Source organism: Temnothorax longispinosus, chromosome 1, assembly GCF_030848805.1.
Source record: "Temnothorax longispinosus isolate EJ_2023e chromosome 1, Tlon_JGU_v1, whole genome shotgun sequence".
Lineage (NCBI taxonomy): Eukaryota > Metazoa > Arthropoda > Insecta > Hymenoptera > Formicidae > Temnothorax > Temnothorax longispinosus.
This window is the reverse complement of record NC_092358.1, coordinates 19,138,014-19,152,392: the sequence shown is the minus strand read 5'-3', so window position 1 is coordinate 19,152,392 and position 14,379 is coordinate 19,138,014. Positions and strand designations below refer to the sequence as shown.

At 39.7% G+C, this 14,379-nt stretch overlaps 1 protein-coding gene across 5 annotated transcripts in view; it reads left to right on the top strand.

The window, feature by feature from the left end:
- The window catches only part of LOC139815597 (latrophilin Cirl), a 435,108-nt gene extending 425,331 nt beyond the window's left edge, over positions 1–9,777 (top strand). For all 5 annotated transcript variants that reach the window (XM_071782625.1, XM_071782617.1, XM_071782634.1 and 2 more), the window contains one exon: positions 940–9,777. In XM_071782625.1, the coding sequence (XP_071638726.1) occupies positions 940–1,827 (888 nt within the window). In that variant the 3' untranslated portion in view covers positions 1,828–9,777. The remainder of the gene's footprint in view (positions 1–939) is intronic.
- Positions 9,778–14,379: the final 4,602 nt, after the last annotated feature.

The following is a 14,379-nucleotide window of genomic DNA, read 5'->3' as shown; positions in this document are numbered from 1 at the left end:
AAACGCGGTGATTGATGAGCGCCCGGCTGAAGTAAAGCCAAAAGAGACGGAGATGTTATGGAATAAGCCATGTCGCTCTTCCGGTATACCTGCCCCTGCCCCTTTCTCTTTTTTTTTCATATTCTAATGCGCGTCCGGCGCGCGGGAACAAATGCGAATACACGGTTATGACGTTTTATATCAGAACACAGTGCTCCATTTATCCTGTCATGAATTGTGTGTAGCTCATCTTGTGTGCCTTGGTTTATGTTACGTGTTGTTTTAATTTTTTTTTGGCTGTACAATGAAGAGAGGAGGATGATTAACCGTGAAATACGGTTCTCGTGTAATGCGAGTGGAACTTTCTCGCTCGTCTTTCCTCTCATGCATGCGCGATCATCAATTGAGCCGTTTCATTTGAAAGTAGCGCTATTTTTTATTATATAAATATTAAACGCTAATATTTGAAGAGATATTTTCAACATTCTTTGATTAATCCATCGATCGAGTGATGATCGATGAAATAAAAACGGCTCAATTGTGCAAAATATCCTCGTGAGTTTCATAAATTTAACACTTTTGCGTTCGGTAATCCTATACGTTTGAATGATTAATAGTGTCAGGTATAGTGATAAATTATTGAATTATTTTTTTATATAATTTTTAAAGCTATTAATTTTTATCTTTTATTTTTTATGTATAATATATTTATTATTCACTCATAAATATTATTTTCGTTTATCTGAGACATATAGCTCATGTTCAACACTTATTATCAGGTATGCATTGCTGTCGTTTGCGCGTGAATGTCTTATATTTCTAAAAATCATATAAAAATGATCATTTCAACGTATTTGTGTCAACAAAGAATTCAATGGACGTGAAAGTGTATCCCACCCGCCTCTTTCTACGTACATTGGCCTATTTTTCTAACATCAACCATTAACTCTCTCTCCGCAGAACATTTCTTTTAAGTCCTACTCCCGCGACTCCGGACACGGCGGCTCCGAGCAGGAGGACTCCCCGAGGACGCACAACACCCTGACGCTCGGCCACTCCGGCAGGAGACGCGGGCCAAACGATGCCGGCGAGATGAATACCGGCACCAGGACGATCGGCGGTAGACGCGCCGCGATGCCGTACAACCACACGTATACGGAGATCGTGGACGGTCGCGGCAACGGCGGGGTCGCCGGGCATCATCAGCTGCACGGTCACCACGGACAACACGTGCACCTGCCGCGCGGCCTCGCCAACGAGGACGATCCGGTGTACGAGGAGATCGAGCGTGGCGGCGGCGGCGGTGGTGGTGGCGTCGGCGGCAACAACGGTAGCAACAACGGCGGCATCGGCATCGGCAGCGGCATCGGCGGCATCGTCGGCGCCGGCGAGATCCAGGTGTCGGACATGTCCGACGAGGACGGCCGTCGACAGAGCGATATGAGCAGGCAGTCCTCCAGGAGTTACGGCGACCACCGGCCGCTGATCCCGTACTCGCCCGCCGCCGATCGCAACCTGGTGCACTACGGTCAGGCGATGACGGAGCGCGGCGGCGGCGGTCCCGGGCAGGGCGGCGGTAATCTTGCGCACTACGCCGACTCGACGGAGTACGGGCCGGCCGTAGAGCGGACCCTGAACGCCTGTTGGGAGAAGCTGCGCCGGCAGCAGGCCAGGTACGAGCTCGGTGATCTGCCACGGTTGCCGGCGGCGTACGGCATGCCGCCGCAGCAGGACCACACGCGGACGGTGGCCGTGCTGGACGGGCACACCGTCGTTTGTCACCTGCAGCCGCAGACGGACATGTACACGGGTCGCGGAATGCCGCCACCGTCCTACAGCGAGTGTTAGGTCCCGACAACGAGGACCCAGGCCGGGGAACCTTCCTCGTCTCCCTCGCGCAGGAACGACGGATTTTCCTGGGAGACGGTATCGCCGATCTCCCGGCATGGCGCGAACCGTCTGGACGGTTTCGGGACTACGTGATGGTGATGGGGGTGACGGTGGTGATGGTATCGATGATTCGTTCCTGAAGAAAATAATCGGCGTACTCCCAGCCGAGCGCCGGGGAAGAGGACACGCGGGAGACGAACGTGCCGCTTTTTAGCTCAAGCGTAAGCGCAACGGTGTCTTGATGCAGATCGTCGCGTTTTAGCCATAATCGACGTATCGCGAGCGTTCTAGGGAATGCCGCCCTTGTCTCCGTTCAGGTGGAAATTCGATCGGACGTCTCCTCGCGGACGAGCGAGACGGAGGGAGAGAAAGGATGAGAGTGAGAGAGAATGTGAGAGAGTGATGTGTGAGATCGGTGAGCGTCCAACTAAGGCTGTCACATCGTCCAACAGACGCCCCCCGTCTCTCTTAAGGTATACCGTGTACATGTGCGGGTGAGTGTGTACCACCGCGGACGCGGACTCTGTACAACACAATTGTAGCGGACCTCTCGTTTAGGCTAAGTCGTGATCGGGCGTTTGGAATCGGCGAACCGCGTGCGCGAATAGAAGATCAGAACGTAACGAGTCCTGATGAAGACGGGAGTTTTTTTGCGAAGTCCGCAAGCAGCCGCGCGGAGATCTTTCGAAGAGATTTATTCGGGGTTTAAGCATGATGTTTTTGTAAATTTTATACGAGCGTAACGAACCAAAGTTTTATTATCTTAGTTGATGTTGAAAAGCAGCTCGTGGAAATTTTTGCAAGATATCTATCGTACGTCATTCAACGCATTGATATTTAATGTTAACTTCTTTTTGGCACAGATATTACGTTATTACAAAAACTTTGCCATCTTCTTAGAAATACTAAAAATTTCAGTATTTGGAATTTAAAGTGCTCGCAACATCTTCACCGCTGCGATTTTATTAAATTAATCAAGTCTTTATTTATTTTAATAAATGCTATATTTAGTTCTTTAAATAGCTCGTATTTGTTTATTTTTACATTTTTTTAATTGAAAGAATATTATTTCTGTTTTCTTTTTTTTTGCATGTATATTGGTCGTCTTATATGAAAAAAAAAAAAAACTGAAAATGCTGGAAATATTTATTTTTTAACTTCCTAGGTATGCTGATTATCGATTCCAGTTTTTTTCATAAAATTTGCAATGTCTCGTCGATATCGAATTAGGAAGCATACGTGCTGCGCGTCGTTTCTGCGGGTATCATTTCATCTAATACACGGCAATAACATCCAGCAACAGTGTTACCGAGATCGAATCGAATCCTATCCTCGCGCGCGCGCGGCGGACTTCGGGGGAGGAAATATTACGGTGAGCATCGCCGATACTCGGCACATCTGCGTCAACCCTTCCCGGACCCGTGCCACACCGCCGCACGATTGTAAACGGGTCGGGGAGGGTTGCGGGACACGACACAAACCGCGTATCGTAAGCCGGTATATTCAGATGCGGTAAGTGGATTCAAGCCCGACGGCTCGGCCGTCACACGTCCGGCGATATTAGGTGTTGTGTTGATCGTAGCATTAAACGCGGCTCACCGTGGCCGAATGTAAACCGCGTGTAAATCACAACGTGACGTACGTATCGTTTGCATCTAGTTACGGCGAGCCGCGGCTTTGATACGGCCCGTTTAACGTCTGTATCCTCGTATCGCCGCAATGCGACGGACGAGCCGAGTCAGTCTCCTTGTCCGGCCACTTCCGAGTCTGCATATCGTAAAAAGTATTCGGCGGTGCAAAAGCTTTTCAGGCGTAGATGATCGGCGCGGATCCGAAATCTAGAGAAGCCAGACATTGTAACATAGATCTAGACATATCGCCGCCGGCCGAATCGTTAACGATGCGCCGGTATCGTCGACAAGCCGACATTGTCCGTATCTCGATCCTTACGCAGAATCGACGACGGCTCGATAAAGGAATCGGTATCTTAATCTGAGGTGAGATTGCTGTAGCAATTACATTAATTTCGCGTCGAAAGAAGCATTGAAATTTACCCAATGTCTCAGAATTCAATGAACAAATAATGATGTTTTTTTCTCTTTTTTTTCATGAATGAGGATATTTTTTTTATATTGTGACATAAAGTAATACAACTGGAGCAGTCTCATCACACGTGACGGTATCCGTTGCTTCATTTCAGCGCCTTCTGGCAAACGTGGTAATCGCATTATATAAAATTTCGAAAGTAAATTATTTAAGAGTTTTGAATAAATCGGCTTCAGGCATATGCGCAGCTTAAGATTAAGTATTTTATTTTATTTTTTTCAAATTTTTTCGCGGTTCTTGAGAATAATTGTCTCTCACTTTTTATGTAAAATATTAAGAATTACAAAGAATTATAACAGTCTAATATTACTTTTTTATCTACAAAATGGGAACTCAGGTACAGAGGTACTGTAAATATGATATATCAAAACATAATACAAGCTATTCTGATATTTCTTGATTTTTATAAATATTCATATTTCTATATTATTGACATATTTATTCATGTAACATGATTTATGCAGCCATTTTCTTGTATTAATTTTAATCAAAGGAGACAAAAATGAATGATGTACCCGAGACCATTAATAACTTATTAAAACTTTTAAAAACTCAACTTATAACGTTTCTTCACTCGAAATAATTCAACAAAACTGGCTATTAGAAAATTAATTCCAATTATATACGAGTATTCTTTTTTTAGAATATAGAACACCAGGATACATGTCGATTCATATAAACTGCTGCAACGCAAACGTCCGTTCTGGCATTATCTTTTTCATTTGTCCACCTAAAGGAAGCTACTTACTTATATTCTGCCTGAAGCCGATTCTGCGCGAGGCTTCGTCCTGACATTCGGTGCGTTCCTCGTGCGAGCTTTCGCCGAGTTGTGTTACGACGAGAAAATAACGAGCGTGTTCTCGGCGCTGATGGCCGGAAATTAGATTTCCTCCCGTGCGGGAAGAACAAAGGAGAAATCGAGGGGCAATGGCTGGAGCGCCTTTATCAGTCGTACGTGGCAGCTCCTCGTCGCGCGCCGCTTTGGAACGTTGCGTTTTAGTCCCAGAACGTTATTTTTATAAATAAAAAAGTGAATAAATAAATATATATATATGTATGTATATGTATGTATACAGTAACGGATATATTATTATTATTGTGAGGGGGAGAGAAAGCGTGAGAGAGAAATGGTAAGAAGGGCCCAGGAATCGTAAGTGGGCGGGTAAATATTAGTGATACAAGCGGATTTCCCGAGCGACGTGGAAAAATGCGCGAAAACACTTAGTCACTGTTTTTTACTATTTTTTAAAAAACAAAACCGTGTATGTGTACGTGAGAACGCGTGAGCTAAGCTAATCGTGTAACCAAGGGATCCCGCGCGCGCGCGCTATTTATTTTTATCATCCCCGAGTGTTTTGTATCGCGAGCGGAAATTGTGTCGAGTGGGAGTTTGTCGTTTTTCCAACTGTCCCTCGTCGTCTTCAACGACGGAAACCACGGAGGATCTTTGTCGGACAATGTCCGCCGAAGAAGAGTATCGAAAGCGAGCTTCGATGGTCTTAAAATGTGGTACATTGTGGATGAAATTACGTTGAGTGGACTATATAATATCTATAATAATTAAATACTTGCCAATATTTAAAATCACAATTTCCTTGTGCGAGAGAACGTTTATTCCTCTATAAATCTGAACGTTTATTTTATTTTGTATTGACACACAAATTCATTCCTAATATGAAAGAGTATAATCAAATATAAAAAAGGTTTAAGATTTTTATTTATTGTTAGTTAGAATTTAATTTAACAAGATTAACTTGGTTTGCTTAACACGAAACAATAATTTACGAGGAAATTGCACCGGCAAGTGTGATAAGTTCAACGTATCTTTGTCCGCTATGTCATGACTTCGTGGTTGCTTGATTTATTTCTCGCTCATGAGAAACACGCATATAGGAGAATTGTAATAGTGATAATCGCATTAGGGGTACCAGCTATGTTAAGTGTGTAAATGTGTCCCGAGCAATTAAAAAAAAAGTGTAATTGTTCATTCCGGCGTTCCGAAGCATGTGTCCATTAATGATTTTTTAAAGCACTCAACACGAGGAATGTCAGCATATCGGTAGCCTTCACAGATGGTGTTTGCTACGTAAAAGTTTATAAGATAAGAGTTAAAAGCTCTGCACTCTCACATCTGACATTAATTGGCACGACCAAATTATATATTGCATCTCGAATATTATCAGAGGCGATTTATATCTGTTATTAGTGAGTTTCGCGGAAAAGCAGGATAATAAATAATTTAATCTCTACGAATGCGTGTCATATCACAAAGATAAAAAAGTGAGTTTTTATAAATTAACACAAATTAAACTAAATGAAAACGTTATAAATACGACTTATCAGTAACTTAGCAAGATCACCAGAGTTATAAAAATTATTTTTTTTAGATAAAATCCTTGCGAAGAATATTGTGAAATAGGGAAACATTATTATTTAGTTGTATCTTTATAAAAGAACTTTATAAGATTTCTTACGTCAATCAATCGGGATAATCGCCTCTGAAAAAACGTTATCTAATATAAATATTATAAAGTCTTTTAATACGTATAATCAAGAATGCCGACATCCCTTTACTATCGAATTCGATTCAACGCCGCATTTTCTTATCAGATCATTTCTTAAAGCTGCGATTATACGATCCGGAGATTACGAGCTGCTTAGAGTTTAAGTTTCGCCATGACTGATTTACCAGAGAGCAATTAAACCAGAAAGAGGTAGCTTGTGTGTATAATTTTCTACGACCGGGGGAATTACGAGCCTCAGCCGCATAACGTATAATTGCCAGGCAATTGTTGAAAGCACCCACATTCCATCCGTTCGACGTTCGTGCGAACTTAGGAAGGGAGGAAAAAGGCCGTCGTGGGCCCGAAAGTCGATCACAGCGTGTCAGAGACGAGAGACAATAGTCCGTATTCTCGACGCATCTTTAATGGACGAAAAGGGCGACGATCTTGCGCGAGAAAAATCAAACGTCTGCAAACTTTAGCCGCCAAACTTGCGGCGCACATTCGCGTTTAGTATTAATTAAACATGCGACGAGAATGCGGCAGAGGACGCGTCCCAGTTCGAGGCGTCCCGAACTAGAAGTTTCATCGCGTGCACGAACACGGACACCGCGCGTGGACACGTTCGTACGCGAAGCGTTATCAATGTCGCGAAGGACTCCGGAGTGCGAGAGAGCTGTATGTACATAAATGTAAATAGGGCTTTGTACATGTTGGAATACTTGTAATGTAAAGTGGAGCGCGAGCGCGAGAGATCGAGAGTATAGCGAGAGAATGCGAGAGACCCCTGAGATTGATGACCGATAGACATGCGGAAAAAGAGCATACCTAGGGTAAGTTTACTAGTAAGTAGCGATGCTATTACGAGCTATTATGTATTATCGGTGACGCGGCGCGGATGACGCGCGCATGGCGGATCTTAACTTAAGTCCCAACGCGTATTAGTTAATGTGTAAATAAACTAAGCGAAAGGAAGTAAAATATTAAAGAGCCCAAGTAATCGTTGGATATTTATAACAAACTCCACTAAAAGTAGGCCGACGACGGAGAGGTAAAACGAGACGGTTGGGATCGAAACTCGCAAAGTCCACATCTTGGGCGCGAAATTTCTACTTGGTGATCCTTTTCGCATTTTTCGCTAGAATTTTTCATATTTATTTTAAATATAAAGTTATATTTAAAGCGGTCTTTTTATCTCTCTCGAGGAAGAGAATCGATGAGGCCATCCTGGTGTTTTGAGTATAAAATTATATCTAGAGCCTCGCTCTCTCTTGTAACTCGCTTTAAACGTAAAATTATATTCAAGGCGAACCTTACGAGAGATATAGTTTTATGTGCGAAAATAAGTTCGGAGAGCGGATCTTGGATTTTACGGATTACGATCTGAGTGTCTCGAGTGTAAAACCGAAAAGAAAGAAAGAACGAAAACAAACGTAGTCGAGCACACTCGTCCACATGTGTATCGCTGCGCGAGAAAGGATCAAAGGATAAGGGAAGGACGCGTGTGCGGCGTTAATCGAATACGGACAGACGATGTACAGTGCATGTTTTATCCTTAGCCGTTTTATAAATGTAAATATCTTCCTCCTCCTGCCCCTCCCTCCGTGAGACCACTCTCTTTTCATCTCTTCTTCTTATTCCCGCCCAGCTTTCCCGCGGTAAGAAAAAAAGGCGCAAGATTAATTGATCTTTTCAATCGAGATGTTTCTTCTTCTAACGTAACGATCCTTTATTATCCGCTCCATCTCCCGATCCTTTACTTAGAACCCCCCCCCTTCTCCGTAAGTCTCCTAACTTCGTCCTGCGAGATACTTAGCGGATAAGCTTTTATTTTTTGAAGTGGAGGAAATGAAAATGCGTCGGGCATAGCTAAAAAAGAAATTCATTCTCTGTCGATTCATCGCCGCCTTCCAGGACCGATTAGAAACATTTTTGGAGCCTCCTACGAAGTAATATTTGCGTCCCGTATACTGTATATACTGTAATTTGCAGTGAATGAATGGAAGATCGCGAGTTCACCGCGTAATTACTTTACACTTGTTTCATATATATACTTATTTCTTCAACGTAAATCGCGGTCGCATGGGGCATCAAAGTGGACGGTCTCTGCAGTAGGCGCAATAATTGCGGGTAGCGTTAATTAATTCTTAGCCTACTATTGATATCTCCAAGCCCCAGAAACAGCGTAACAGTGACGGTTGACTGTACTATCCGGTATAGCTTGACGATAGTCGCGTACTATAGTATTACATTATGCTATACGACTATACTGTATTTAGTATAGTTAATAATAATAGCCATATTATAATTCTTCTGCGACTATTACGACTGATTACTATTTAAAGTTTGCTGGTACTTAGAGATGTGTCAATAGAGGGAAAAGGCTTAATCCGCTTCCGGCCATATTCTTCTCCCAAACCGTCGAATTGAGAAAGCCGCGAAGATCACGGATTTTTAAGGTCCACGCGATCGCAAATAATTCATACAATTCTGTGATTTTATTTTTTACGTTTTTCCTTCGTGATGTAAACGATACTTAACGCTAGAACGCTAACCAGAGCCATCGGTTCACCATTCGACTCAGATGCCAATTCTTTGTTTGTCTATTGATATATTCCTCATAATTAATGCATAAATAAGGTTTATATCAATGACGATCAACGATATTTTCTCTTTATTTTGCAATTACGTTTTATGAAAAAAATAAGAGCTTTTTAACACTTTGTGGCATCGCGATTAGTACTTTTGTAGCAATCTAAAGGAATTTTATTTCAAACGATCCGGCGTTAGCAATAAAATAAGAGCAATTACTTATTACGGTAATTGTTAGTTTTTTTTTTCAAACTTTTGCAAATTATTTTCTTTTGTATCGCTTCTCTTTGTTTGATATCATATGTCGCAAAATGTTGATACTAATTGCTAATTACGTTAGCGTTCTAAGGTTTAAGCACGCGCACACTTAATAGTACACGCATGAGTTTTCTGTACTACGTCGCCTGCCTGCGCATGCTAAAAAAGAAAGAAAGTTTAACGAAGAGGAGGAAAGGTAAGGGTAGAGGACGAAGAAGAATGTAAAGCCTAGGTATCTCCGAACTAATAAGAGCCTCCGTTTCCTGATTTTTGTATGCTTCTTTAAAACTGTCTGATACAAGGAAAAACAAAGGATAAATAAATGTGTACCATTCTCTGAATAAAATCCACTCGCCTTTCTTTTATCCTTAGTCATAATTACAGTAAGAGCCATTGAGAATTAGATTAATAAAATCCTACTTTAATAAAATCATGAAAAACATATTTTTTAAAAGAGAAATAAAAAAACAGATTTAGTTATAAGAGACGCACAAAAGATATCGAAGTGATAAAAATGTTGTCTTGTATCACTTATGCGTTTAACTCGTGCAATTTATTAATTACAAGAGTATGTAAAAAAATTGTTTAATAACAACAAGTATTTATTACGTATAAATATTTTATTATTTAGCGCCATACCTAATGAGAATTTTAACAACGTCGCTATGATTATTCCTACGAGCTAGCATCAGCGGTGTGATTCCAAAAGAAGCCTCGCAATTTACGTCGATCAGATTATGCTCCAAAATGTACTCAACAGCTTCCGGATTGCCAGTCGATGCGGCAAAACGTGTAGAATAGTTTGATCAACATTGTCTAGGAGGGTGACATCGGCGCTCATGCAGAGATACGATGCACTTCGTCGCATCCAAGTTTCCGTGCTTTACCACTTCGTGCAGCGGCGAGGAGCCTGAAGAGTCCCGTGCATTCAAAAGATTTGCATTGGATGCGACGAGCAAATTGATCACTCTCTCATGGCCATGAAATGCTGCGTCAATTGAAGATAGAAGTTAGTATAATATTGCAAATCGGGATGCAGAGAGAAAAGAATAAACATAAATGAATAAAAGCATATTGAAAGCAGCTAATCACAATTTAATCGGACAGATGTTAAATTTTATTTTAAACTTTCGCTTAAATGTTAAAAAAAACAATATAAAAATAGGAGATTAGGAAATATCAAGACATATTAAAAAAAAAACAATGCTAAATGTTTTTATAAAAAATTAAAAACTACTCGAAATAAAATATTAGTTAGATATTTTATTAAATAATGAAGATTAAGATCCTAGATCCAACCGTTGAAACTATATTACTCAGCTATAAAAGATAGAAGTAAGGGTGTATGTAAACATTATTCTATAAAAGAGAATACCTATGTAATAGATTTTAAATCTCTAAAAGAACATGTATGAATAAATTAACGATGGACCATAAGTAAATTTATATACATCAATATTTTGACTAAAATATTAAGAAATATAAAACATACATTATAGTGATAAAACATTATTTGCTAAAGAAAAATGTGTAGTAGGATCCTAAATTTTATAATTTTATCTAAAGAAAATTCCTAAATCACAATCATAAAAAATAAGTCAATGAAAATTATAATAACTATCAGTTCAGTGGATAAATTACTCGCGAAGCAGTAACTCGCGTTACTAACTATGCGTATATTTATAACATAGCGGATTCGAATTGTGCGACTATGACTCGATATGGACTTCTCCACTGTAGATAATGGCGGTTCCTGTGTGAAGTTCCATTTTTTAAATTTCTATATGTATATAATAGAATTATAATTTTTCCAAAATAGAATTTTGAGGATAGATATAGAGTTTCTGACACATTTTAAAAAGATTCTAACAATAAAAGAAATATACCCGAGCAGCACATAAACATTGGTCTGATATTGGATCTATGTTGATTGCCCAACTTATATTATGTCGGCCCGACGTTCCAAAATAACAATGGACCGATGTTGGTGGCGTCACGCTGGTTCACCGACGGCCAATGATTGGTGAAATATTGGATGTTACATTTAGCCAACATTGTACCAACGATTTAAAAATGATTCAATCGTACAAAAACATTGGCCCAATATTGAATATATGTCGACTATTTAAATTCTAATATTGGCCCAACGTTCCTAAATGATAATGGACCAACATTGGGTGCATCCGGTGCATTAATAAGTATACGATGTTTAACTAATATTATTTTTAATAATATTAGTAAATCTAAAAAATAAAATGGACGTCAATACATTTATACTTATATCTGTTGTATTACTATAAATTACATGTTATTTATACAGTTCTAGGAATTCTTGTAGGAATGAGTTAAAATTTATGTATATATATATATATATATATACTAGCATGCCCCGCCGGGCTTCGCCCCGGAGAACATGTGTATTAAGACACGTCTCTCTCTCTCTCTCTCTCTCTCTCTCTCTCTCTCTCTCTCTCTCTCTCTCTCTCTCTCTCTCTCTCTACTCTCTCTCTCTCTCTCTCTCTCTTCTCTCTCTCTTCTCTCTCTCTCTCTCTCTCTCTCTCTCTCTTCTCTCCATATGCAGTATCGAAAATTCTACCCCTGTTTTATTTAATATGTAAATTTAACAACTTATTTATTCTCTATTCAAAAAGAATAAATACCGGGTCAAAAAATAACACCACAGAAGATTCGATCAATTATTTTCCGAAAGCAACTTTCGATATTGATTAATTGATTAATATTTAACATATGAATTTAACAACTTATTTAGTCTCCTTTTTTTATTTGCTATGATCTCGGTAACAAAAAATTATACACTTTATAGTTCTCCCTGGGAAATTCTACCCCTATTTCATATACTTTTAGTAAAAATTCGGTCAATTATTTCTCGAAAAATTAGAAAAATTAAAAAAACCGGTTTCCAGAAAATCGGTAAAAAAAACTATACACTCTACCTCTACACTCCCCGGGAAATTCTACCCCTATTTCATATACTTTTAATAAAAATTCGGTCAAATGGTTTTTAATTCGAAAAACTTCTGATACCGGTTTCCAAAAAAATCGATATTAAAAGTATATGAAATTTAATAAAAATTCGGTCAAATGATTTTTAATTTCAAAAATTTCAGTACCGGCTTCCAAAGAGATCGGTAACAAAAAATTATACACTTTATGGCACTCCCCGGAAAATTCAACCCCTGTTTTATATACAATTCTTTGAAATTCCGTCAATTATTTACCGAAAAATTGAAGAAATTAGAAAAACCGGTTTCCAAAAGATTGGTAACGAAAAACTATACACCCTATAGCACTCCCCGAAAAATTCTACCCCTATTTCATATACGTTTGGTAAAAATTCGGTCCATTGGTTTCCGAGATCATAGCGGACAAAAAAAATGCAAACCCTGTTGCTTTATAATAATAGTATATATATATATATATATATATATATATATATATATATATATATATATATGATAATATAACGTTGCAATCGCACTTATTACCTTTCGCCGACATTTGTACATAAAAAGCTCGTTGAACGACTGCTCCACGACAAATTCTGCTATGAATTGACGATTAATGAACGTATGTCGACATTGCTCTTCCCTCGTTTACTACATTTTTGCGGCGATAACAGGCAAATGAGCGCATCTAACCTTACACCTTACGTCAGCGGAGCCAGATAAAACTCTTGTCAGTCGAAGTTTACGGAAGGAGAGGGGCTACGTAATTATTAATTTTTTACTGTGGAAATGTTCCCGACTTGACAAGTGGGAGGAAAAAGGATTAGATTAAGGAGGGTGAATTATATAGGTAGAAATTTTGCTGAGCAGTTCTCTCGATCAACAAATTTTGATATTGAAATGAAAACAGCGGTTGATTCAACCGACAGAATAATTGTCTAAATTTTTGACTAAATATATAATTCTCTGCTCTTAATCTCTTTACATTATCGAACAACAAAAAATTTTAATATAAAAATTCTAAAAATATATAATTCTATCCATTATATTACAAGATCGATGGTTAGCTATTATAATATATTATCGTCACTTGATATATAGGGAATAAGGCTCGCTCGCCACCTAACATAATAATCGTTATAATGGACGGACGTGATGATGAACAACCGCTGATTAAGGAGAATTCTATCTTCACGTTTATCTGAAGTCAAATGTAAGACGATACATCCATACATCGCGAGATTCGCGGGCAGCAGCGCGTAGAGTGACGTAGAGCGATTAGAGTGTATGTACGATCGATATCGATTATCGCGCGGCAAGAACGGACGCGGTAGCCAATCAACGTGCCGCTTTTTAAGAACAGGAAGTTTATTGGCTGCCGTTTATGTGTAAAGCGGGGAGCACACACTTCTGCACAACGCATAATGCGTAAGCATAAGAAAATTGATTGGTCTATTTCCTTATGCACATGTGTATGGACCAATCAATTTTCTTATGCTTACGCATTATGCGTTATGCAGAAGTGTGTGCTCCCCGCTTAAAAGTGGAAGCACATAAAATTGCAGCCATTGCAGGAGCCATGAGCAGAATGCAGAAGCCATATGCGCATGCGCGATGGTATCTGTTAATGCCGTGGCACATAGAAAAAACTTAAGCAGTAAAACTCAAGCAGTAAGCAAATCAGCCAATCACAGTCAAGAACTTAAGGCACGGCCCTAAGCGGCAGCGAATCCAAACTGTTGATTTTTTACTGCTTAAGTTTTACTGCTTAAGTTTTTCTATGTGCCAAGGCCCTTAGAGCCCTTCAGATACCATAGCGCATGCGCATATGGCTCCTGCTTTCTGCTCATGGCTCCTGCAATTTTATGTGTTTCCACCTTAAAGGTCTATCCAGACAAACTTGCATAGCGCATAAACATAAGCATAAAGAGAATTGATTGGTCCATATGCATGTGCATAAGGAAATAGACAAATCCGTTTCTTTATGCATATTATTGTTATGCACCTATGCAAGTTTGTCTGGATAGACCTTAATAATGCACAGTGCATTGTGTGCTCGCGAAATCTTCGTCATTTGTCGATAA